This window comes from Morus notabilis, unplaced genomic scaffold, assembly GCF_000414095.1.
Source record: "Morus notabilis unplaced genomic scaffold, ASM41409v2 Scaffold888, whole genome shotgun sequence".
Classification (NCBI taxonomy): Eukaryota; Viridiplantae; Streptophyta; class Magnoliopsida; order Rosales; family Moraceae; genus Morus; species Morus notabilis.
The window spans coordinates 622,648-649,399 of record NW_010367841.1 but is presented as its reverse complement, the minus strand read 5'-3'; the positions used below and the strand labels follow the sequence as shown (position 1 = coordinate 649,399).

General features: G+C 33.1%; 2 protein-coding genes and 1 pseudogene across 4 annotated transcripts; all 3 read left to right on the top strand.

Annotated features, from left to right (window-relative positions):
- The first annotated feature begins 884 nt into the window (after positions 1 to 884).
- Positions 885 to 5,180, top strand: LOC21403557 (sugar transporter ERD6-like 5). Its single transcript, XM_024175691.1, has 18 exons — positions 885 to 1,031; positions 1,228 to 1,290; positions 1,756 to 1,845; positions 1,960 to 2,019; positions 2,118 to 2,183; positions 2,284 to 2,349; positions 2,459 to 2,534; positions 2,643 to 2,707; positions 2,847 to 2,939; positions 3,070 to 3,150; positions 3,287 to 3,371; positions 3,863 to 3,906; positions 3,995 to 4,057; positions 4,150 to 4,209; positions 4,328 to 4,381; positions 4,526 to 4,585; positions 4,722 to 4,836; positions 4,944 to 5,180. Exons 1-18 carry the CDS (start codon positions 885 to 887, stop codon positions 5,069 to 5,071), a joined length of 1,416 nt encoding a protein of 471 aa, XP_024031459.1. The 3' UTR covers positions 5,072 to 5,180.
- A 6,925-nt stretch (positions 5,181 to 12,105) lies between these two features.
- LOC21403556 (sugar transporter ERD6-like 5) lies at positions 12,106 to 17,328 on the top strand. 3 transcript variants are annotated; one of them, XM_024175665.1, is made up of 18 exons: positions 12,106 to 12,583; positions 12,772 to 12,834; positions 13,417 to 13,506; positions 13,624 to 13,683; positions 14,114 to 14,179; positions 14,266 to 14,331; positions 14,459 to 14,534; positions 14,608 to 14,696; positions 14,895 to 14,987; positions 15,101 to 15,181; positions 15,284 to 15,368; positions 15,546 to 15,589; positions 15,691 to 15,753; positions 15,847 to 15,906; positions 16,146 to 16,202; positions 16,758 to 16,817; positions 16,912 to 17,026; positions 17,126 to 17,328. In XM_024175665.1, the coding sequence occupies exons 1-18, from the start codon at positions 12,416 to 12,418 to the stop codon at positions 17,242 to 17,244; spliced, it is 1,455 nt and encodes a 484-aa protein (XP_024031433.1). In that variant the 5' UTR covers positions 12,106 to 12,415; the 3' UTR covers positions 17,245 to 17,328. The 3 variants fall into 3 exon arrangements, with proteins under 3 accessions (XP_024031433.1, XP_024031434.1, XP_024031435.1); XM_024175666.1 differs by having other exon boundaries at positions 14,632 to 14,696; positions 17,126 to 17,326; XM_024175667.1 differs by lacking the exon at positions 14,114 to 14,179.
- A 4,290-nt stretch (positions 17,329 to 21,618) lies between these two features.
- LOC21403555 lies at positions 21,619 to 26,013 on the top strand (annotated as a pseudogene).
- The last annotated feature ends 739 nt before the right edge of the window (positions 26,014 to 26,752 follow it).

Here is a 26,752-nt window from a genome sequence, read left to right as displayed (position 1 = left end):
GAAGGACTAAAATTATAAACATTTAAAATTTAGAGATTATGAATGGAAATCAACTTTTATTTTTTATATTTTTTAGTCCTTAAACTTTGAATGTTTTAATTTTGATCTTAAATTTATACAAATTTCATCAAATATTTAACACTTAAATAATATAAAGATTAAAATTAAAATAAAATAAAACTTCAAAAATCAAATCTGAAACGTTTTAAAAATCAAGAATCAAAATAAGATTAAAGTAAATCTCGGAGACCGATATAAACCTTTTATTTTATACTTTAAATTAGTGGACGTTTAGTTCATGGATCTAAAATCATGATTCAAAATTATTTTTAATTTATGTGTATTTTTTGTGTAAAAAAATACTGTAACGAACCACGAATCATGACACAAATACACCAACCAAACGCACCCTAATTTTCTAAACTGTTTTTTTGAATGGGACATTGTACAAAAGGAATCTCGTTAGTACTGTGCAAATATGGGTGCTGTCTTTTCACTAAAAGGCTTCCTATTCGTGCCAATCTTATTGTCGTATTTGGTTGTACAATGCGTGGGCACTACACACTTCGACTCCACTGAGTGCCCAAAATTTTGGCAACATTCTTCTTTGACATAAAAAGAAAAAAAAAAAAAAACAGAAAAAGAAGAGTTGGTCATTAAGAAAGAGCACTTCTGTTTTGGCCATCTGAGAATAAGATTCTTATTTATTAAAAAAAAAAAAAAAAAACTTCTGAGAGCAACATATAAAAGATTTTTTTCCCCCCTGAGCTTAATCATTTTCTGAAAGAATTAAAAAAAAAAAAAAGATCTTTCTATCAGAATTCATTAAAGTTAGAACCGCAGTTGCATCTGGCTTAAGATTGCTACGCAATAGAGAAGAAAGCATGGAAAAAGGAGAAGCTGTGAAGAAGCCATTACTTGAGAATTACAACGGCCAAGGCAGTGAGATCTCATCGTCCGCCCCGCTCACAATCGTTGTCGGTTTTAGCTGTATCGTTGTTTATTGCTCTTCTTTTGCTGGTGGAAATTCCGTAATCACTATTTCATTCACTTTTGTAGAGGAATCAATAGATGGGATGGGTTCAATTCATCATTTACGTGTTTGTTAGAGTTAATCAAGATTTGTCAAGTGGGAGTACTCTGATGAGTCTGATCAATTGATAAAATCCTCGAGCTGATTGAATTGAGTGTGTTTAATAAGCCTATTCTTCTATATATGATTTGCAGATTGGATATTCATCACCTGCTGAGTCTGGAATTTTGAATGACCTTGGCCTCGATTTAGCAGATGTGAGACAAGATGTGTGCATTGCTTTCCTTCTTTTTGTTTGAGTTTATTAGCTGCATCGGAGTGTAACTATATTGAAACTAATGAAAATTCAAGTAGAAACCATCTTGAATCCTCTGCAACCAACTCAAACTGCTACGGTTACAGTGTTTGCATTCGGTTAATTCATGAAGATTTTGAATTTCCTAATGCCACATATGGGCTGCAAGAGTAGACAAATAGTTAGTTGAGATATGATCTGTTAAGCACCTATCCACTTTGAGCTGGATTTCAATGGTGAACTCTACTTTAAGTGTTTGCAACAATTGTTATCGGAGTCTCTCCATGTGTTACTCACTGAATTATTTCAACTTGATCATTTTTGAACTCATATAATGGTTTCTCATAGTGGATTAGTAGCATAGATCAGATTGGAATATCACCTTTTTTTTTATCTCTCAGTGAAGATTTTGTACTAAATGATGCAGTACTCCGTTTTTGTTTCAATCTTTCTTATTGGATCACTATGTGGAGCAGTATGGAGTGGGAAAGTTGCGGAGTTTATTGGTCGGAGAGGTGTAAGTAACTCATCCTCTCACATGAGCTTTAAATGTTCAGACCACATATTCTTAAAACATTATCTAGTTTTATCACTGCAGACTTTTTGTTAATTGGTTGATGTTGAGATGCAGACAATGGGAGTTACAGATTTATTCTGCATCACGGGGTGGCTTGCAATAGCATTTTCGAAGGTTTCCCTTTCTTACTCATTGCTCAATTGTGTCTATTAACAAAGTGTGATAAACCCTCCATCAAAGTAGTAACATTATGTTTAATGTTTGAATGAAAGGATGCTTTGTGGCTCGATTTTGGAAGATTCTTAGTTGGATGCGGAGTGGGACTTAGTTGTTATGCGGTAACTACCGTAGAAGTTCATCACCTAAAGCTTAATAACTGGTTACATAATACATGAATTCTGACTCTATGTATGCAACTTTTTTTTTTTCTCTGCTCAGGCACCTATATATGTTGCCGAAATCACCCCCAAAACCGTGAGAGGAGCCTTAATGTCAGTGAAACCTGTATGTATCTAGCAATTCGAGTTTCAGTTCGAGATCACTTAGTAAAGATATGAATCTTTTGCTGATGAATTTTTGTCTGTCATTTATTATGTATTCTCAATATGCATAGCTGCTGATGAGCAGTGGCAAAGCACTCTTTTTCTTTATCGGTCCTGTTGTCAACTGGCGTATCTTAGCACTAACAGGTCAATTATTCTTGTTTTATCATTTATTTTGAGCTTTTAACTACAGAGAATGCTAATTTTCTATGTATTGAAAAAATGCATATTGTATGTGAATTTACTTGCTTGCAGCGCTTGTTCCCTATTTGTTACAGCTGCCAGGCCTCTTATTCATTTCTGAGTCGCCTAGATGGTTGGTACGTGATTCAAAGTTATGTGAATAAATTTCAAAAATCTGTTTTAACTTTTGGTTAATTTTCTTGCATGATCTACATCAAGAAAAAAAAGAAAAGAAAAAAGAGTCACACAATCTGATAGTTTCTTTGTGGTTTGCAGATGAAAATTGGTCAAGCCGAGAAGTCTGAAAGTGCTCTACGCCGCCTTAGGGGAGAGAAGGCGAATATATCTCAAGAGACAGCTGAGATCAGAGTGATACTTTTGCACTGATAACTTCATCTCATTCTCGAATCTTTTACCTACTTTTTTTTTTTTTTTTGAGGAAAATGTTTATTGCCCTTCTTCGGACAAAAGAATGAGACTGATTTTTACCATTCTGCAGGATTATATAGAATATTCTAAAAGGGTCTCTGGAGATGGAATTTTAAGTGTATTCCAGAGGAAGTATTCATATTGTCTCATTGTAAGTCAAAATACATAAGCAGTAACCTTTTATTACATGCACATAGCCCTTGTTTGGTTCATATAGGTTTTATATTTGTATTTATACTTATACATATTCCTTTTATACATGTTTGTTTATGGGAAACTTGCACCAGGTTGGAACAGGCCTTGTGGCGTTCCGACAACTTGGAGGACTTGGTGGGATTTCCTTTTATGCAAGTTCAATCATCAAGTCTGCAGGTAAAATATTATAAACATCTTATTTTTCTTCCCCCGCCCCCTAACTTTTACACTTCCAATTTTTGAGTAAATGAGATAGAACAATTAAAAGGAAAGCATAGGCTGTGTTTGGAACTGATTCTGTTTTTATTTTTCACTTTTTTGAGAAAAAAATGAAAACGTTTTCAAAACGGCGTTTGGCGCAATAAAGACCAAAAACAGAAATGAAAACGATTTTTTAGTTTAATGTAAAATAAGAGAGAAATAAAAAATGACTTTTAGTCATTTTTTATTTTTTGTTTTCGTTTTCTCCTCTCGAGCAGAGAGAGAGAGAAAGAAAGACATTAATGGTTTTTTTACACTAAAAATAATCTCTTAATAAAATTACCAAATGCATTTTTAAAAATGATTTATGTCTGAGATTGAAAACGTTTTTATTTTCATTTTCATACAAAAAATAAAATCATTTTGTAACAAGTTCCAAACACGCCCATAATATTGTTTTATGACAGGTTTTTCAAGTGAGATTGGGAGCATTGCAGTTGGAACAACTGAGGTAACATGATCTATAGATAATGTAGCTGAACCTAATGTATCAATGTTTGTTCTCTTCCCAAAGACAATTAAGTACTACTCTATGACAGATTCTGTCGGCGATACTCGGAGTTTGCTTCATAGATAAGTTCGGAAGGCGACCGCTTCTTCTGGTAAAAAGAGATCAACAGAAATAAATGTCTTCAAATTTGATCAGTCTAATTAATAGATATTTCAGTGCTGAAATCAATTCTTTTTCTTGCAGATATCTGCAGCCGGGACATGCTTTGGTTCTTTTATTCTTGGATTGTCATTCTTCTTGCAGGTTTTGATTTGAAAGAAAAGATTTATATAATAATTTTAAGATCATTTAGGCATTTTGTATTCTCTTATAATATAATGTTGTTGTAGAGACTCTTGACATTGAAGTGTGTCTTCATCAGGGTCTTCACTTTGGAGAGAAGATTACTCCTGTTTTGGGGCTTGCCGGTATACTGGTAATTTACTCTTGCATTTTTAACCACAAAGTAAAAAAATGGTTTTGAAATATTTTTAATTTAATTCCTCTAATTTGTAACTCGCTAGGTGAAACATTTATGGCTAAAAATGAATAATATATGAGGAACTAAAATTATATACAGGTATACTTCGGCTTTTTCAGCTTAGGTATGGAAGGAATACCATGGATCATATCGAAGGAGGTATGTATACATATATATATATATATATATGGTGTTATTAATTTTATGACATTAATATTATGAATAAACTTAACCAAGCCGAATTTTATATGGAAAATTGGTTGATCCACTTGTAATGACTGATGTGTTTGTTCAGATATTTCCGGTGAACATAAAGGGGGCAGCTGGTAGTATAGCAAGTGTGGTTTCTTTGATTAGTGGTTGGGTTATTTCCTACACTTTCAACTTCATATTTGAATGGAATTCAGCAGGTGAGGAGGATTTCCTCATTATTTTCTACAAATTGCCAATAAATTTTTTTTTTATCAGTACTTTGTAACATTTTTTTTTTATTTTTATTTTTAAATGAGTTGTTCAGGTACGTTTTTCATATATGCTGCCATGTCTGGTGCTAGTGTATTGTTCGTTTGGAAGATGGTACCAGAGACCAAGGGGCGTAGTCTTGAAGAAATACAAGCATCCCTACTCATTAGTCCACAACAATAAGACTGCAATGGTATATGAATAATAATATGAATATCCCACAAAAAAGTTAAAAAAATAGTAATAATAAAGAAAGGGAAAAAAGGGTTTATGGCCAATCACAAAAGTAATGAAAGCAAAAAAGATGGTCATGTCTCCAATTGTAGTGTAATTATCCGATGAAATTGTAATGATTGAATCTGTTCTGAAAACCCAGTATATGTTGTTCATAATCAGTCTCCAATTAAAGTTTTTACCATGAGCAATGCTGAAATATGCATAGAGAACAGTAAGGTAATATATATATATATATATATATATATATAGTTATGATGCACGCAATACCTCAATATTCAATACGTTCATAAAAAATAATTACATAAGTTGGGCTAGATTTTTACCTATCACTTCTTCAATCGAATTTGATATATACTTGTGGGGTTAAGTAACTCTACTGTCTATTGCATCATTTAGAGTAAAGTGACGTTTGGTTCATAGGTTCAAACTATGGTTCATAATTTTGATTTTTGAAATTTAAATTTTTCGTGAGAGAAAAATACTGTAGCGAACTAAGAACCATGATTTTAAACCAGATCAAAACCTTCAAAACAAACGGAGCATAAAATGTTTAATGATTATAAAAATATTGAACTTCAAGTATAATTTGTCAAACCCCGACTTTATAGAAGTGGCCCAAAAATTTCACGATTTGCACTTGAGCTGAGCTGGTAGGATCTGTAGAGGCAATCTTCGGTCTTGTTTATTTCACCGATTCGAGTTTTTAATTTTAGAGTTTTATAGTTAAAAGCTCTCAAAAAATGTTACATCTAACTTTTTCTGTTATAAGCTCTTAGAAAATGTTATATCTCAGTTCGAATTGAAAACTCGAATCCACGAAGCGAATGAGATCTTCATCTTTGCTAACACTTCTGATATTGATATTCAGCTTATGGTTTTGAAATAGTTAAATTCTAAATTCAGTCATATCTGAAAAGGTGGTTTATTGGTAAAAAATTATTGTATTAAATTTTATGTTTTCTAGTTGTGTTTGATCCAACTACTACTAATAGTAATTAAAAAAAAAAATCATTAGTTACTTACTTACTAGGCTCTTGATGAGCTCACTCTTTAATTTTTCCCCTACCAGATTTTTGAAGCAAATAATACTGGACAAGATTTAAGCTGAACAAACTGGTTTTCATGGGTTATTGAATCAGTCAAAGATTTGTAACATGATTCTAAGGGAATTAAAGTACAAAACCGCTTCTTCTTCTTCTTCTTCCTCCTCTTTTTTCTTTCCGCCATCTTGTATATATTTTAGTGCATTTGCTGTATTAACCTGTAGTTATATGAAAAATTACGTAAAAAAATAAATCATGAGATCGAGAAAATTACGTATTTAAAAAATAATAAATAACACATCCCAACTAGATTGATATCCACTAAAAAGGAAGGCCGTGGCGCCCACATGCAAGAGATTAAAAAAATTGCTGTTTTGTTTCTAATTGTACGATCATACGAACTCAAGTGTATAAATAGAACATTTTAGGGTTTATTTAGGGACTTTTTGGCTGCAGAGACACAACGGAGGAGAAGACGAATTTATAGGAGGAGGAGTTCCTTCAAATTCACAAACAGTTTCTTTCTTTTGTCTTTTCTCTTAGGCTAGAAATTAGGTTTAGGATGTTTAATTTTTCAGTTACGTTCTAACTTTATTTTCTTAAGTTACGATATAACCGAATTATGATTGTTCAACATTCTTAATTTTCAATTGAATCGAGAGGTTTATTCCATTATACTGCTGTTATACTTTGTTCTTAATGCATGTAAATATATAAAGGGATGAAACGGTCCATTATAGTGTTTTGTTTTTATAAAGGAGATGCACAATTAAATTGACGCAGTAAAAAATTAGAGGGACAAGGAATGGTCACATCGAACCAAACCCCAAGCCAAATCCATGGATGAATGGAGAGAAAACCTCGATAGCTAATACAGTCAGATCTAAACAATTCCCCCAAAAATTACCCTGGAACGAGAGCTTTTTAGTCTCTTAAAGCTAGAGATGTCAAACGTGCCGGCCGGGCCGGCACGGCACACTTGACCCCAGGCCCATTATGGGCCTAGGCCGGGCTTGAGAAGAAAAACTCGGGCCCGGTCCAGGCCCTTGGCTCTAGTCCATAAGGGCCAGGGCCGGGCCTGGGCCCAGGCCCTTCACGGGCCGGCCCCGGCCCTTGTATTTTTTTTAAATTTTAATTAAAAAAAATATATCATATGCCCCAAAAAGATGTGATTTTATTGAATTGACGTAATAAGAGTACACATAAATGACTGTCTCGTTAAAAATCTTGCTAAGTAAAACCCGTGGGGAGATCGGGACAAAACTTTAGCGAAGGAAAAAAGAGTGCAGTAGCTAGGAATAGTAAATTACAAACCTAAGTGCTTCTAGAAGATTCTGTTATTTCTAAGTTAGAAAAATATTATTGCATCGAATCATCTGTGTATTCTTGTTTTCGTCTTCTGACATCTTCCCAGTCTTTAACGCACATTAGTAGTCCCTCCAAGACATCTGGATGCATTCTGCTTCTCTTCTCGTCAAGAATTCGATTACTTGCGATAAAAGCTTGCTCCGATGCTACCGTTGACACTGGAGTTGTAAGAATGTCACGAGCTATTATGGACAGTGTTGAAAAACGATCAGTCTTGCTCTTCCACCACTGTAAGATGTCTAGTTTATCGTCATCGATTACAAAATTTGCTTCAAAATATTTGACTAGTTCCGTAGACGCTTGTATTGAGGACGATCCTGCCGTTTTCTCTTTCTTCTTCAAGAATATCTATTTTTAAATTCTCTGCGGTAGCAGTCATCAATGATTCAGTTCCATCTACTCCGCAGTTAGGATCTAAAATGGTTGCCAATGCATATAACATGGGACAACCTGACCAATAACTTTTAAATTTATTTTCCATTAAGTTAACTATATTTCCAAAAAGTTTTGTATCCCTATAATAAGAAAATGTTTCTGAAATATTAAATACTTGATGTAAAGCTAAATGTGTAGTAGGATAATCAACTCCAGAAAGTAATTCAGTAGCATTATAAAAAACTTCTAGAAATTTAAAAGAATACTCAGCAATCTGCCAATCAGGATCGAAAATTAAAATTTGATCGTTCTTACTGTTTACGTATGTCGTGATAAGCTGTGAATACGGGAGTGCTGCCTTCAACATTAAATATGTTGAATTCCACCTATGTCTCACGTTAGTTGGAAACTTTCTTGGGCGCATCTGGCTGTTCCTATAATATTGTTTGAATTCTTAGAGCCGAGCTCGAGAACTAGATATGAATGATAATGATTCTCTAATATTTGTAAGATTAACTGAGATATGTTAAATTTCTGCCTAAACTACTAAATTAATTATGTGACATGCACACCGTTGATGAAAAATTTCCTCTCCAAATGCTGGTTTCAAACTACGTTTAAACAGATTAATTGCAGCTGTATCAGCTGACGCATTATGAAAAGTAATTGTTAAAACTTTATCTTCTATCCCATAAAACCCAAAAATTTCCATTATTGTATTAAAAATAGTTGTTGCGTTATGAGGGTATGGACATAAACGAAAACCAATTATTTTTTTTTTGTAAAACCTAATTGTCATCAACGTAGTGCGCTGTGACACATAAATATCCAGTTTTATTGCACCCCTCCCACAGATCAGAAGTGCAAGAGACAGTAGCATTAAAAGTCCTAAAATTATCACCAAGAGATTGGGTCATTGCATAAAAAACTTTCATGCAATCAGAACGAGTTGTGTTTCTACTTACCCGTTTAAATTGTGGGCAAAAGGTTGTCTGGATGAATTCTTCGAACGAGGCATCATCTGCAAAAGAAAGAGGCAATTCGGCACTAGCTAGAAATTTAGCTAGTGTCTCACGAGCACGTTGTGCATCGTATGTAAAATTTTATAACTCCTGTGATGTGAGTGATAGTATTTGTTAGTGGGAGTCCACACTCCCACCTTGGTGCAACGGTAGACATACTTTCCAATGTCTATCCAGATGACCAATACCCCCACTATTTTTATTAGAAAAGTACTTTTTACAATATTTACATACGGCATGAATTTCCATCTCACCTGTTTTTGGATTTGGTCGGGGCTCCTCGGTGAAATGCTGCCATGCCGGAGAAGTTCGCGGTCTTTTTCCTCTGCTGCGTTCTCCAACTTCCTCGTTGTGTACTGAAGCATTATCCACCGGAGCATTTTCTGGTTCAGTGGAGTTGGGGTTGGGAGGCATCATTTCATCCTCATAAAATGGCTCATCACCAAGCTCAGGAAGAGTAGTGAAATCAGGGAAGTTTGGAGCGGCCATTTCTGGAAATTGATAGAACTTGATTGAACTTTATAAATGAAAGAGCTAGAAAATGAATGAACGCGAGAGAAAAACTTATAATCAAAGTCAAAGAGACAACTTGAGAGATAGAATGGGAGTGAGATGATAAGTTGAGAGTGAATTGTTGTGTGAGATTTATTGTGGAATTAAGGGGTATTTATAGGAGATTTTAGGGTTTTTAGCTGTTGGGCCCTTCGCGGGCCAAACGGGAGGCACGTGACTGGCCAAACGGGAGGCCCGTCACATGCCTCCCGTTTGGGCCCGCGAAAGGCCCCTAGACCAAATGAAATGGGCCGTTTGATGGGCTATTTCGCGGGCTTGGGCCGGGCCGAACAAGGGCCGTGCCGCGGGTCTCCACGTGCTTGGGCCGCGGGCTGAGAAGCTGAGGCCCAGCCCTAGCCCATTACACATGCCGTGCCGGCACGGCCCGTAACAGTAGCGAACCGGGCCGTGCCGAATCTGACACTATTACGGGCTGGGCTGGGCCGTCCATGGACGGCCCGGCCCATTTGACACCAAGCCCGTAGCTGAGTCTAACCTAGTTTAAATATCATTTTTCTTAAAAAACTTAAATTTACAAAATTTTATTATAATATTTTTTCTCATAAAAAATTTAAATTTTAATTAAAATAATTTGATTTGAACTAATGAACAAAACGGTTCTTAATCTTGCAGCTACTTCACCAATTAAATGCAGCGTTTACGAAAAGTTAAAACACAACCTCAAATGATAGTAAAAGAGCACCTAAAGATCTAAACACAATTAAGTAAAATTTTAAAAGCAATTATGTCCTCCATCATAAAAAAAATTCATTTATTTTATACGTTTAAATTTATAATTTTAATTCAATTATAATATTTTTCACTCATAAAAAAAATTTAAAATTTAAAATTTAAAATTAAAAATATTTAATTTAAATATAAGAATTAAACGGACACAAAATTTTTTAAAAAATTCAAGAATATAATCTAAATTTTAAAGTTTTGAGTGGGGGGCACGTGGAACCTACTCATTATTGCATGGCTCCGCCACGGTAGAGAGAGAAGTCCCAGATTCCAATGAGTTCCGATGTAATGCATCACTATTAATGCTAATATAAGAATAATTTTCCGTGAAAAAAAATTAAGAATGGAAAAATATGTGGGACTTGAGGGATGGTGCTAGAACTAGATACTAGATACCAATCTGTAGGTATTTTCTCTATGCTAAGTTCCTCAATGAATTTGTTTCTGGCCAACTTCATGTTCAGAAATTTAGAGAAAAAACCTTATTATAAATAACTATCAAGGAAAAAAAAATAGAGAAAAAAAAGGGACACGGATAACAGAAAAGGAGTGAACATGGATAAACAGCTTCTTAGGCCCATTTATTTCGCTGATTCGAGTTTAAAATTCAAATTTTATTACAGTAAAAAGCTCTCACAAACAATCACATCTAACTTTAATTGATTGCTTTTGGGCAATAGTTTTTTTTCAATCTGTTTTCTTACAATTTTTTGGGCAATTATTCCTTGAATAACATGGCACTCATTTTCTTGAAATGCTTAATTTCACTAGCATTTTGTTTACTTTTGGGCATTTTGTTTCAAAATCAACGTACACTTTTTCACCAAAATATAATAATCTAATATTGGTCCTGGCCGGTGGGATATCTATCTTTTATTGAAACTTTTTAATTAAACCGGTCTTGCACGTTAAATATAAATTGCTATTTTAACTAGTAATTTTTAGTGAGTCACTTCAACTAAATTTTTTATTTTAATTAAATATAAATTATTTTAATATTTATAAAATTATAAAATAGAAATAATTTTATTAAATTTACAAAAGATTCTTTGCATTTATTATAATTAAAAGAATAACATAATAAAAAATGAAATGACTAGTCACTTTATATGTTAATTATATTTAACTAGTGTAGAAAATATTCTCTAAAATAATTAACCATTTAGATAATAGTTAGAGTGGAGAAAAGCTAAAAAAATTAAATGATCAATTATTTTAACTAAAAATATAAAATAACAAATATGGTTGAAGTTGCTCTAAGAAACTATATTATTTAAACCTCCCAAATTCCATCTGCCTTCTCCCCCAAACTTCTTCATTTCTTTCACAACTTGAATTAGTTCCTGAAAATGTCCAAAATTAGAATCTATTTCAAATAATTAATTAAGCACCCAATGAAACTTGGTTCACGTCATGTTCCGAATGGGATATATATATATATATATATATATAGATTTAATTATTAATTGTCCCATAACAGGCCCACGAAAGGAACCTCCTTAAAAAGAATTTGTAATAGTTACACTACATAGCAAATCTATGAGAATTGAGTTGAAATATATCATATATATATATATATTATAAAATGACAAAAATAACGTAGTAATTATTTTAATGATATTGATGTTTATTTAGAAAGTTCTGTTCGTAAAGTCAACATCACATGATGTAAACCATGTTCACATCACATGATGTACAGTATGTTGTAAATCACAACAACACTTAGGTAGCAGCAATAATTAAGGCAATATCACATATATAGCAAACACATAAGATTAATAAACAACAACGAGATAATAAACAAGGCAATAATAAAACAAAATGCAAAAACATAGCTACTTTTAATAATTAATAACTATGATATACTGTTGTGGTAATAATTTGTTGGGTGCGCATGAGCTGTAGTCCACTGAGACTGAGTGGCCAAAACTTGATCAGGACCATTTTTCTTTAACCCAAAAAAAAAAAGAGAAAAAAAATGCAAACACGATCAACTCTAATTCTATATTTTGCCAATGTTCAGTGATAATTATATGTATAATTTAGGAATGGCTAACAAACTCTCCAAGCTTTATGTGGGGGATCATGCACTGAGATATAACAAGAGGTTGTCATCTTTCTCCTAATTGTCGAATTAAATACGCAGAGAACTGAGTAAGACATGCAATATTAGATCTAGAGAAAGCATGGAAGGAGTAGAAACGCCTTTCCTAATTGGCAGAGAAAAGCTGGACAATAATAATGGCCAAGGCAGTAGCTATAACCAAGATTCCTCGTCGCAGTCTCCGTTAACTTTCGCCGTCGTTCTTACCACTTTAGTTCTCTATTGCGGTTCTTATGCTGCTGGAAATTCTGTGAGCAACATCTCATAATCTCCCTCTCTCTCTCTCTCTCTGTGTATTATTCTCTCTCTCTCTCTCTCTCTCTCTCTCTCTCTCTCTCTCTCTCTCTCTCTCTCTCTCTCTCTCTCTCTATTATTTTTTAAGCAGGATTCAGTTGGTTCACTTGTGCGTCCCATTCATACTGTACGTATGATTTTCAGATGGGATATTCGTCTCCTGCTGAGTCTGGAATTATAAACGACCTTGGCCTTACTTTGCCACAGGTGAGACTAATAAAATTCTATCTCTTATAAGCCCTCCTTCAATTTGTCTAAATTTTTAATTTAAGTCGAGATATGATAATTATAATAAAAAAAGTTAAATATATTTTTTATGAGAGATTTTAATTATAATAAATTTTAAATTAAAAACTTGAATTAGTAAAATAAATGAAGCTTAACATTATTCATATGTCCAAGGTGTGGCTCTACAGCCTCACTGCCCAGGCCACACACTACTTGTTTGCGAGTGACAAGGGATATATTTCATTAACCCGGCCGCTTAAAATTATAGAAACTTATAAAGTGTATTTTGTTTGTGACAATAATATTTTCTTCAATTTATATAATTTGGACAAATTCTATAGTTGATAAAATGAAATGGAGTAGTGACAGGGCTGTTGTTGGGTATATAAAAAAAAAGGAAAAAATTTTCCTTTCAACTTGACTATTTCTCAACTCTTGTTACAATTTGGTTCATCATGGTGGATATTGAGACCATAGAGTGGAATTACCATTTTTTTGGGGGTTTTTTCCCCTTTCTTTTCTGAAATTCCCTTAAAGACCATTTTCTTCTAAATGTTGCAGTATTCAGTTTTTGTTTCAATCGTTCTCGTTGGAATGGTATTTGGAGCAGTATTGAGTGGGAAAACTGCGGATGTTATTGGAAGGAGAGGCGTAAGTGACTATTATCTTATTCATTAATTAATCTCAAAATACTTAGACCGAGTTTGGCAAAACAAAAGGTTTTAAACAATATTACACACTCTATTAATGGTTGTTGCTGAGATGCAGACACTAGGAGTCGCAGATTTGTTCAGCATTACGGGGTGGCTTGCTATAACATTTTCGAAGGTTTCTCTTTTTATTTATTTATTTTTATTTTTACTCTTTGACTAATTAAGTAATTACAGAACATGTCATAGTGTAAAATTTCAAGTCTTTTTCATATATGATCTTAACTTAGAGAGATTGGAAAATTGGGAAGAGATCATGCGTAATTCCATCAAATATGTCTTTGTGGGGGTGAGAAAACAATAGGCCATAGAATGCGCAGTCTCTGGCAAGAATGGTCCAAAAGTACCACCTGTGTAAATTAATTCTAAAAGTGACACTAATTTGTGGAGGTAATTTTGTGATTTTACAGAAACAAATTAAGTATCCTTTTTTTCTTTTTTTCCTTTTTGTAACATGATCAATACAATCCAGAACCCCAGCAGAGCAATAAAATATTTTTTTTTTTTTTTTTTTTTTTTTTTTTTTTTTTTTCAATTCTTCTTGAAAGGGTGCTTTGTGGCTTGATGTTGGAAGATTCTTACTGGGATTTTCAATTGGACTTTGTTCCTATGCGGTAACTAACAAGTGTAAAGTTTCATCACCTGCAATTAATAATTATTGACCAATATGTATGAATGACTATTTGAATTTGAAATTCAGGGACCCATATTTGTTGCCGAAATCACCCCCCAGAATGTGAGAGGAGCCTTAATGTCGGTGGTAGCTGTACGTATTCAGTAATTCAAGTTGCATTTTAAGATCGGTTAATAAGTTTAATTGAAATCCAAATCTTGACGACGAATTTTGATCGTATCCGTCATTTTTTTGTGTGCTTATGTTACAACATTTGCAGTTGACAACAACTTTTGGCACTGCAGTTTTTTTCCTCATAGGTCCTCTTGTCAACTGGCGAACCTTATCGCTAATAGGTCAATTCTTCTTGCTTGTGTGTTTAGAATTTGTTGGCATACAAAACAGGACTTGGCATTTAAATGGCTTTAGGTATATATGTGAGTTTACTTTCAGGGGTTGTTCCATATCTGTTACAGCTTCCAGGCCTGTTAATGATTCCTGAGTCTCCTAGATGGCTGGTTAGTGCAATTCAGAATTCTGTTAATCTATCATTATTTCCTTGCATAATTACTTAACTAAGGAGAAACACAAACTCTGATATTAATGAGCAAAAAACATGATAGTGGAAAATCCTGATGCAAAAAAACTGATCAATATACGAAATCCGTATGGTACTATACAAATTTAGTGATGAGTCGAGTTTTTTTCCTTTGCAGATGAAAGTCGGTCGAGCTGAAGAGTGTGAAAATGCCCTCCGCCGCCTTAGGGGAGAGAAGGCGGATATTTCCAAAGAGAAAGCTGATATCAAAGTACTACATTTTACTTCACATCAGTCCATGGCATGCTCAATATTTATCTTTTGAGACTCATTTCTTTTTTTCTTACATAAAAATGAGACGCGATTTTTATCGCTTCTTGACAGGATCACATAGAGCATTCTAATAGGACCTCTGAAGATGGAATTCTAAGTGTATTCCAGAGGAAGTATGCACGCTGTCTCATTGTAAGCCATAAATATATCTACATATATTATTTTGTGACCTTTGTTTTCACATGATCTTTTTCCTTCTAACAAATAATTGGTGTAATTGGAAACCGCGATTAGATTGGAATAGGCCTTGTAGCGCTCCCACAGTTTGGAGGGTCCGGTGCGGTTTCTTTTTACACAAGTTCAATATTTCAATCTGCAGGTAAATTAATCATTCATGAATCCCCGGTTTTTTTTTTTTTTTTTTCCCCTCAACGCTTCCATTAGGAAAAGAGAAAGACAGTACTAAAAACAAATGAAAAATATGATGTTGTTGTTGTGTGTGTGTGTGTGTGTGTGTGTGTGTGTGTGTGTGTGTGTATATATATATATGTGACAGGTTTTTCAAGTAGGTTTGGGAGTGTAGCCGTTGGAACAACTCAGGTTATATCTAATTCTAATTAACGTGCAAATATGAGTCGTATAAAACAGAAATCATATATTCTCTTTTCCCAGAGACAAAAAAAGTGCACATTCTTTGACAGGTTCTGACGGCAATACTAGGAGTCTTGTTCATAGATAAGTTTGGAAGGAGACCACTTCTACTAGTAAGGATAAAAATAGTTGTCTCAAGAACTTTTTACTATATAGTTAAATAGACGTTCCAGGGCAGAAATCTTTTTTTTTTTTTTTTTTGGCAGATATCTGCAGTTGGAACATGCTTGGGTAGCCTCCTTATTGGACTGTCATTCTTCTTGCAGGTTCACCATTAAAGAAAAAAATTTAAGTGACGTTTGTTTCAAGAGTTCTGCTTGGTTTAAGATCATGGTTCTTAGTTCTGTTACATTATTTTTCCCTCATAAAAAATTTAAATTTCAAAAATCAGACTCATGAACTATAATTTTAAACTCATGAATCAAACGTCATCTTAGATACTTTTTAGATATTCACGTTTGAATTTTAACTCGTTTATGACACTAGTGTTTTATATATTGAGCAGGATAATCTTCACTTTTGGGAAAGGAATTCTCCTGTTTTGTCGCTTATTGGTGTATTGGTAATTGCATGCAATATTTGAAAAGCATATACGAGACTGTTTTTTCCCCTCCTAATTCCTTTCTTGATTTGATCTTACAAGTGAACATAATTTTGAAACATTTCGCTCCATCCGTGCATGCATGTATACTAGCAAGCAAGAAGAAAATGATATGAGAAACAAATCTTAAATTAAGAAAGTATAGAAGTATTTTTCAGATTCGCCTCACATGTCTCTCTTTTTGTTTTATTCATTTTTGTTTCATCCAAATATATAATATTATACCACATTTTTTAATTGTATACATTTTAATTCACAATATTATTTCAATTGACGTGATAATTTAATTGATGTGACATTCTATTAGCAGAAAAAAATAAAAAGAGAGTATATTAATATCGAATAAAAGGACTGAGGAGTCAAATTATCTTGTATCTTACTCAACATTTTTCCCAAAGGGTTTTAGCTCTACATCACCAATACGTAATTATTTGCACGTGTTGTGACATTAACATTAATGCATAACGGGCGTATCAAAATGATTAATAACGACGATATATGAATCTGCAATCGTAGGTGTACGTCGGCTTCTATAGCCTAGGTTTGGCTGGAATACCATTGATCATCTCGTCAGAGGTATGTAAACATATTTCTTATTCTGGGGAAATTTTATAATATTGAGTATTTCAATGAAGCTTTTATAATAATATTTATGATTCCATTTCTTCAGATATTTCCTATGAACGTAAAGGGTTCAGCTGGAAGTATTATATACGTGATACTCTATTCTAGTAGTTGGGTCATTTCCTACACTTACAACTTTATGTTTCAATGGAATTCCGCAGGTGAGGCTTTTACTCAACATTTCCTATTTCTCTGCGCCTGATTATATTTTTATTGACGATTTGTAATACAAATTGGTGGGTTTTGGACTTTTATTTCAGGTACTTTTTTAATATTTGCTGCCATTTCTGGTGGTACTATTTTGTTCATTTGGAAGATGGTACCAGAAACCAAGGGGCGAACTCTGGAAGAAATACAAGCATCCATTATTCATGAATAGTCCCTCCCCACTATTAAAAATTACATTTTGCATTATTGGGATTCAAATTTCTACTACAAATATTTATGATCAGATTAATAATGATTTAAATAAAGAATTTTATGGTTGGTCTAATGTCGTGGGACAGATTCTCTGTCTAGTTTTTGGTGTCTTAAACTGATGTCTAACTAATCAAATCATATCACATCATTTTATAATAAATGCAAATGAGTTAGTTAAAAAGTAGCTCAAATTTTTTATACAACACAAAATGATATGATTGATTAAACACCAATTGAAGTACCAAAATTAAATAGAAAATCTAAGTCCAATGTCATGGGAAGGGGCATTAGACGGGGCTTTAATCCCATTAATTTGTCTCCCATGCATAACCTGTATATATAGAATGTGATTAAATATATAAAAGAGGGAATGCCTCTCTTCCCAACTTTTGTACTTCAACCAACCTTTTCATATTCTATTTAGATGCATTTATTGAATCATCATTAGAGATATTTTTTGTTTTTGTTTTTGTTTAATCGTTATTTGATATATCATATATGTGAATTTTATAACTAATTTCTAATAACTTTACACTATTATTTTAGAAAGATTATTAGTTATGTTTTAATTTGAAAAACATAATTATAGGTTGGTTGTATTTATCCATGTTTGCATCCCCATACTTGAAGATGCAAATGCTATATATATCTTCAAGTTAAACTTATATTATACGTTGAATTAGCATATTTATTTATTGATATTTTCCTCATGAAAAATAATTAGAAAATATAATATTGCACTGATATATTGATAATCATATTTAAGAATTTCATATGAAATTTTTGCAAAAGATAAAATTAGAAAGATAAAATTGTTTGTGTTACTAACAGGCTAGTAAAAGTGAGATGTGGGGAGAATTATGTGCCGTACAACTTGTTCTCAAATATGTTTTCAGTAGCAGAACAAGCATTATCATTACCAATGTAATTACCTGCAGTAGCTTTTCTTTGTTTCTATATGCATCATATAACTACAGATTGAGAGGAAAGAAATTGGAATCTTGGTCCCGTTCTTTTCGTTGATTTGAGTTTAAAATTCGAGTTTTGCTACAGTAAAAAGCTCTCAGAAACAGTTACATCTAATTTTTTTACTACAGTAAAAAGCTTTCACATAACATCACATCTCAACTCGAATTAAAAACTCAAATTAGCGAACCGAACGGGTAATTACGGGGAGCCTAACAATAAATTCCCACCTGACTGTAGTGGAATTTAAAATTCCCCATGCACCCTAAATTAAAAGAAAAAAAAAACCTTGGAATTTTATGATCTGTCTCACCAAACATTTTTTTTTTAATTTTCTTTTGCTAATCTAATTGTCTTATATGACATACAAACAATCGTAGTATTTTTCTTAACCAGAGATAATCACTAATACCTTCAATTCACAATCTAATGAAAGAATAAAACAGAACTCACAACACATTATTTGCTCTTTGCATAGTTTCAAACACACATTAATTTTCGTGCATAGTTTTTCGTCATGCGCAAACGAGTTGATGAACGTCAAGGGCATTTTGTGTACAAATGTATTAATTCATTTAGCGGTGAGTTTAGTCTAATAGGCATATTTATCTATAATACATGTGAAAATTTTGATTATTAAAACAAAAATTCCCCAAAATTTCTTATTTGAAGTTAAATTATTAGTTTTACTTTTTGTTATTTTTTAATGTTTAATCCACCCAATTAAATCATTAGTTTATTTGGGTGAATTAATTTCTGTTTTCTGATTAATTGTACGGTCCGAATTTTGGATGTTTGAGTGGGTTAATATATTTCAATAATCTATTCAAGTTTAGGTGGGTTGAAAATTCCAAAAGCCAACCAAACTCACTCAAATGTTGAGCTCTAAAAACTCTCTTGGATGTGCTCTAATACTTGAAACTTATCAACAAGACTTTCTTTTTATTATATATGTTTTAGATTCTATTAATTTTTGTGTATTTATTTTTTTTTCATTTTAATATGGTTTTAATTAGATTTAACATTCAGAAATACACGCTATAATAATATATACATATGCGTATATATATCCTACTTGTAGGGTAATTTATTTTTCTATGGGGGCATGGTGCTAATTTATCTTATAAGGCTCCTTAAAAAAAATTGCAAAAAGAATTGAAGAACCAATGCCATGATATTTCTTTTTTATTTGGATAAGAAATTTGACGAATATGTTTATTTCAAAGTCTACGGCTCCACCTAAAAAGAAGTGTGTGTGTGTGTGTGTGTATATAGATATATTATGTTTGGCCCCTCGTCATTTGTCGGGTGGGATTGATGAACAAGATAAGCCTCCAACCTCCAAAAATGCAGTTTTCGCTATATTTGATTCACAATCTCGGTAATGCCAAAAAGAAAGCACGGACAAGCTGAAAAATTAGTGCAGACTTTTGCTACCATGAGACCAAAAGAAATTGCCAAAAAAAGGAAAAAAAAAAATTGGCGCTAATGTTACGTGGTAGGTAATGACCATGACATGTCCATTATTATTATTTTTTATGTGTATATATATGTGTGTTAGGTAAGAATTGATCTCTCTCTTGGAGGGAGAGTGGGCTTTAAATAATAATTACGTTTCTTGCGACGGGAAGGCTTTGGAAATTAATGAAAAGAATAAAAATGTTATCCAAAAAAGAAAGAAAAGAATAAAACAAATGTCTCTTCTTATTTCTTTACGAAATTTATTGGAAATTTAGGTATTTTCGAAATTTTGTTGATGATAGTCCAATTCGTTGTTTAGTATTTACGAAATTTAGGTATTACAAAAACTAAGTTATATAAAGAAACTATTAGCTAAAATGTCCTACTGTAACGTATTTCAATGGAATGGAAATAAAGTTAGTCAGGAACGCAACAGCTAGTGTATGATTTGATTTCCCATTAATTTATTATTTCTCCTAGTCATATAAGACTCTCGACCCTCAAAATTTCACTTTATGTGACGTTTATTTTTTATATTCATCTTTAATTTTAAATTATGATTTAAAATTTTTTATAATATTTTTTTTTATAAAAAATACACATAAAATAAAAATAATTCTAAATACATAAACTAAACGTTCTCTGTACTTTTTAATTCTAAGTACATCAGGAAAACAAGAAACACTCCATCTATTTTCATTTTTTAATATTTTCTTACATTATACTCGCGACAAATAATTATGTCTTTTCTTTTTGTTTTTTTTGGTGTCATGCAACACAACCAACACGTTATCACCCCATGGTCCCCCCCTTCCCCAAGCCTTGCACGTATTAAAGTTGTGATTATTTTTTTCATAATTATTGTAGTCATTATTGTTATTATTATTTACTGAAATTGTTATTATTATTATTAGTAGTAGTACCATTATCACTAAAAAAGAAAAAAAAAAGTAATTTTATTATTTTTGTGCCCTTAAAAATAGTCCTCCACTTGATTTTCTTTTCATTATTTATATTTATATTTATTCAAAAGACGCCGCCACTTAACCCTTCAAAAGAAAAGAAAAAAAAAAAAAAAGACGCCACTTAAAAAGCGAGCCGAAGGCCCGAAACCTTGATATAGTAGAGACGATTTTTTCGTGTTAAATTTTTAATAATTAAATCTTTTTATTTCAACCGGAAATAGATCATACAACAAATGATTAATTTGGAGGTAGGATTAGATCGAATAAAGTATTCTTGTGAAGCCGTGTTAACAATACATTATTCATGAAGTTAAGGAACTTTTATTGTTGTTGAGATGTTGGTGATCAGAAGTAGATCGAGAATGTTAATCACCGCATACCAATAAAAGGGTCATCTTTGATTATCATACGTAAAAGCTATTCAACAAAATGAACCCAGAAAGAAGTCTTTATTCTCACTCCTATTAAAGGTTAATACTGATAGGAAAGATTCAAGTGGGATATTTATAAAAATATAAATATATATATATATATATATATACATACATACACACACACGTATAATAAATGGGAATATATTATGTGTAGATTTTGAATGATTCATAAGAGAAATTTTCAGGTCACATGAACCAGATTATTCCTACTTTGCTTACTGTATTTACGTCAAAAAACGGAGGAAACTTTGACTTAAAATACTACAATAGTTTCCCGTGGGTTTTGAAAAAAAAGAAAAACATAATAACGTTGTTGAACCACTGACGTACATGTGATGTGATCAAATGAGTTCTTATCTTATTAAGGGCAGGAGCTACAATTCAACTGTAAAAGAAATCTTCATTGATAATGAGAAGCAATTTAGTGGAAGAAATCTCTCTTTGATCAATTGAGTAGAGCAATAGATTTCCATCTCCACATTATTGTATTCCTTCAGTACATACAGAGAGAGAGAGAGAGAGAGAGAGAGAGAGAGAGAATATGGAAGAAGGTGGAGTTTTGAGAAGGCCTATGATTGATAAGGAAAAGACAGAAGAAGATGAAAAACAAGGAAATGGCTCCTCAGTCACCCCAGTTGTTGTTCTCAGCACTTTGGTTGCTCTTTCTGGTGCTTTCTTTGCTGGTTGTGCTGTAAGCACCATCTTTATATCTTCTTCTCTGAGCTATCAAGTTTTTTTTTTTTTTTTTTTTTTTTTATAATTTTGAGGAAAATATGAAAAGAATGAATTCTGTGTTTGTTTAGTAATTTAAGTGCAAATTAAATACGGTGACTAAAATTCAATTTGGTGTTGTGAATTATGAGATTTAACAATTTGGATATTTATGTTCCTTGGAACACAAGTTAAAGGAAAATTTTGAACATGATTCCCCTGCAGATTGGATATACCTCACCTGCTGAATCTGGAATCATTGAAGACTTGGACTTCTCTATTGCAGCTGTATGCATCATATATTTTCACCTTGAAATTTGAAAATGCTTCAAGTCATTGAGTTTGATTAAGCCTGTTTTTCCTACCGTGCAGTATTCGGTTTTCGGTTCAATGGTGATGGTTGGAGGTATCATGGGCGGATTGGTAAACGGGAAACTAACAGACCTCACAGGTCGTAGAGCCGTAAGATTTGAACATGATTCCTTTGTTCTAGTCTTCTTCGTGAACTCCCAAATTTTAGTGTCAACCCATTTTAGTGATTTGAGTATTGTTTGTGACTCTTGACTCAGGCAATGGGGATCTCAGAAGTATTGAGCACTGCAGGGTGGCTTGCAATAGCATTTGGCCAGGTTTTCTCTCTCTTTCCACAACTGATAATTTAGAAAATACATTTATGCCTTTATTATTATTATTATTATTATTTGCTCTGGTTTTTCCCCTGTTGGGCATAAATCAGCTCCTGAATCAATTTTCATCATAGAATGCTTGGTGGTTGGACGTTGGAAGAATGTTAATTGGATTTGGAAACGCGCTTGTTTGCTACGCGGTAATTGTCTTGAGATTACTACAATCCCTTAACTTGTCCTAAACAATTCTATAAACAAGCACAAAATTCTTGTTTGCTTGACAGGTACCTGTTTATATTGCTGAAATATGTCCAAGGAATATCCGAGGAAGATTTACTTCGGCATATCAGGTACGAGTTAAGACGTATTGAATATGAGAGTGCAGATCGATTTCTTTAGTCATAATCTTGAATTGTGTTCAAGGGGACAGTTATTACTTTGTTGCGGAATTTCATTGATGTACTTCATTGGCACTGCTGTTAGCTGGCGCACCCTGTCTCTAATTGGTAAATCATTGGTTTGGTTATACTTCTACCATAAATTAATTCGTCTGCCAAAGAAAAAATTTGTAGGAAACACTTTGATTATACTATAATTGAACCTTTTTTTTTTCAGGTGCCATTCCATGTGTTTTACATATTATAGGAATATTCTTCATTCCTGAATCTCCTAGATGGCTGGTGAGTCCAACATCACAACAAAGAAAAAAGGAGGAGCCTTCATAAGTTTCATTGGAAATTCTCAAATGGTTGTAATAATTATTTGCAGGCAAAAATTGGAAAACATAAAGAGCTTGAATCTGCGCTGCGGCGTCTCAGGGGAAAGAATGCTGATATCTCCAATGAAGCAGCTGATATTATAGTTGATATTTCAGCTCAATCTTCTTAAGATAAAAGTTTCACACACAAAGATAAAGCAAGTAAAAAATGATGATCCCATCATGTTGTGGCAGGATTACACTGAAACTTTTCAGCAGCAAAAAGAAAGAATTCTAGACCTGTTCCAACCGAGATACGCGCATGCGCTCACTGTAAGCTGTCTTAACCATAAAGGCAATAATGAATAATCAAAAGAAGTTTCAATTCTTTTCATGAGGTGTCTTAACCCTGATTTGCTCGTAATTTAATTGGTTAGGTTGGAGTTGGGCTGCTGGTACTGCAACAATTATCGGGGAATGTTGCAATTGTTACCTATGCTAGCTCTATATTTACTGATGCTGGTAAGTAAAATGCTTTTCTTAAACTCACTTTGATTATCTTAAACAAGTCAATGAAATTATTTGTTAGGAACCTGATAATTTCCTCAACCAAACAGCCAAACACTCACACACACACAAGCAGCCAACACTAGATTTGATACAAACAGAGGAGTTTTATTGAATTTTACTTCAACACCAGCGCATACAAACCAAAACCAGCTAGAGAAAATTAAAGAAAGTGAAATGGATAGAATTTGGTGGTATTCGAGAGACCACCACTCTCCCTAATCTCAGTTTTCCAAAACTCTCAAAATCACAGCATAACAAACTTTGCCCCTTCCCTCTATTTTTATACCTTTCCTCTAATCCTAGCCAAAACCAAGACAAATCAGCACTAACATAATTTCTGAGAAATTATGTCCAAACCCAACTAATTCCTTTCCCCTCACTTAACCCCTCTTAGCTATTAACTTCCTAAGAACTAGTGTCTAACATTATTCGAGTATAATGTCCATATTATACAGGTTTTTCAACTAGTGTTGGGACTATATCAATGGCTATTGTCCAGGTACATTATACATCATTATTGTTGCATCTGAATGGAGAGTTCTGAAACACATCTCAAATGTTTTACATTTGTTCCGTTATTGCAGATACCTGCTGTTGCATTGGGCGTGCTCGTGACAGATAAATTGGGAAGGCGGCCGCTTCTAATGGTGAATGTAACTGGACATTTTTCTCTGAAGGTTCTAATCAAGCTTATAGATTAAAAAAAAATGATAGATTTGCAAATGTATGCAGATTTCTGCTGCGGGAATGTGCTTGAGTTGCGTGCTTCTTGGCTTGTCATTCTTATTTCTGGTAATAATCTAGATACTTCTCATTTTTTGGTAGAATAGTACTTTTTAATGCTCATAGTCTAATATTTTTGTTTATTCTTCACAGGATATCCCACAGTTGAAGCATCTCACTCCTATACTGGTTTATATTGCACTACTGGTATGCATTATACGCTATGTTCTTAAGTATTGCTTTACTTGTATAGTTTGCCATTTGTTATCTAAGTCCGTTCATTTCACCGACTCGAGTTTAGAATTTGAGTTTTATTACAGTAAAAAGCTCTTAAAAACAGTCACATCTAACTTTTTACTACAGTAAAAAGCTCTCACATAAAGTCACATCTCAACTCAAATTAAAAACTCGAATCAGAGAACTAAACGGGCCCTAAATGACAAGATTAGTTGTATAGAAAAAGAGAAAAACTTGAAGGGTTTGTGACAGAATGGTGTTGTATTCAGGGCTATAGCGTGGCATTCGTGATCGGCATGGCGGGATTACCATGGGTTATAATGTCAGAGGGACTTTAGCTTTGTTCTTCTTGACGATGTTTAGTTTAGAAACATTTTACTAGCAAAAAGTACACGAGAAGAAAAGCTGTTTTAAGCTTACAAGCTGATAGATTGAGTTTACCAATTCAGATATTCCCTATAAACGTTAAGGGCTCCGCTGGAAGCCTTTTAACTTTGGCAAATTGGTCGTGTTCTTGGATGATTACGTACACTTTTAATTTTATGATGCAGTGGAGCTCCTCAGGTAAAAACTATAAACACACACCAATTTCATAAAATTTCCCCCCTTCTGCTCTTTTCCCCTTTTTCTTCGGTGTTGTTAGTTTACTGAATCTCTAAAAAGCTTGAAATGTTAGAAAATAGACTGGCATTAGATCTTAAGTTAAATTGCCACCTCGAAATTATCGTTCATTTGCACGTCGTACCTCAAACTTTTGATTTTGACGTTAGTTAGGATCCTAAATTTGACGGTCCTTAGCAATGCAGTCAAACCAATGACATAGACAACAATTAAGGTCCAAAATGCCAAATTTAAAAAGTTCAGAGTGCAACTCGCCAATAAAAAAAGTTTGGGTGGCTTTTGGGTAAAAATCTTGAAACATTTCCTATGGGACCAATAGATTTTCAAAGTGTGTAGATCTTCAAAGTGTGTTTGGTTAGTAGATTTGCGTCATGATTCGAATCATGATTCGTAATTTGTTATAATATTTTTTCTCATAAAAATACACGTAAATCGAGAATAATTTTAAATTATGATTCTGAATCTATGAACTAAACGTCTATTAAAAGTTATTCTAAATTATTCAGGGTGCACCAATGCAATTAACCCTCGATTTTATGTTTTAACATTTGTGATGAGGCTTGAGCTATGTTGCTGCAGGAACATTTTTTGCATACGCGGCCATTGCTGGCTCAACAGTTCTCTTCGTGGCCAAGCTAGTGCCGGAGACCAAAGGAAGAACTTTGGAAGAAATACACGCATCAATGTCACATTTTCTTCGATAATGATTCAGAAGCATACATATATAGTATCTTTTAATTTCTTTTTATCCCTTATTTCTGGAATCTTTTCTTGTGTGGTTGCCATGTGAAGTGATCCGTAAATAAGACAAGAGGATTAAAGGTGTTGGGACCAAAGGCCATGTCCCTTACTTTTCCTCTTATCCAAATACGTTTTTTGTGTTGTTCCTCTTATCCAAATACGTTTTTTGTGTTGTCATGTAATTGGTATAGCTGACAGTTAACTGTTTATGATTATTTGTGTCAACAACAAATTAAAATTTATGGCGCGTTTAGTTCACTGATTGGAGTTTAAATGTAACTTTATGTGATAATTTTTTACTGTAATAAAAAAATTAAATGTGACTATTTTTAAGAGTTTTTTATTGTAATAAAATTTGAATTCTAAACTCGAATCGGTGAAATGAACGAGACCTTAGAATCATGATATTATGATTAGCTCGTCCTAATTATCAAAATAAGTTTGTTTGGCGATTCTCTAATTGTCTGAAGTTTTTTTTTTTTTTTCCTTGTTGAGGGTGCTATGTGTAAAAGGATTATTTGTATCCGTTAAAAAAAATGAAAAAAGTTTTATTAGTGTCCCCATTTTTTTTTTATTTTAAAAAAGTTGCATTGTCGATACTGTATTGCAATAATTAAAATTTTTTTTTGGGCTAATTACAGCCTGTCATGTTCATCTTTATCAACCTTTATCAAACAACTAAAGATGATATGAAGATGGTGTTTGTGTATAGAAT

What these genes read in the sequence shown, in the direction of transcription:
- LOC21403557 (XM_024175691.1), top strand. Translation starts at nt 885, where the DNA reads ATGGAAAAAGGAGAAGCTGTGAAGAAGCCATTACTTGAGAATTACAAC. An exon ending in GATTGTCATTCTTCTTGCAG is followed by an intron (nt 4,210 to 4,327) that starts GTTTTGATTTGA and finishes TGTCTTCATCAG; the next exon opens with GGTCTTCACTTTGGAGAGAA. An exon ending in TGGGGCTTGCCGGTATACTG is followed by an intron (nt 4,382 to 4,525) that starts GTAATTTACTCT and finishes AATTATATACAG; the next exon opens with GTATACTTCGGCTTTTTCAG.
- LOC21403556 (XM_024175665.1), top strand. Translation starts at nt 12,416, where the DNA reads ATGGAAGGAGTAGAAACGCCTTTCCTAATTGGCAGAGAAAAGCTGGAC. An exon ending in GAAGGAGACCACTTCTACTA is followed by an intron (nt 15,754 to 15,846) that starts GTAAGGATAAAA and finishes TTTTTTTGGCAG; the next exon opens with ATATCTGCAGTTGGAACATG. An exon ending in GACTGTCATTCTTCTTGCAG is followed by an intron (nt 15,907 to 16,145) that starts GTTCACCATTAA and finishes TATATTGAGCAG; the next exon opens with GATAATCTTCACTTTTGGGA.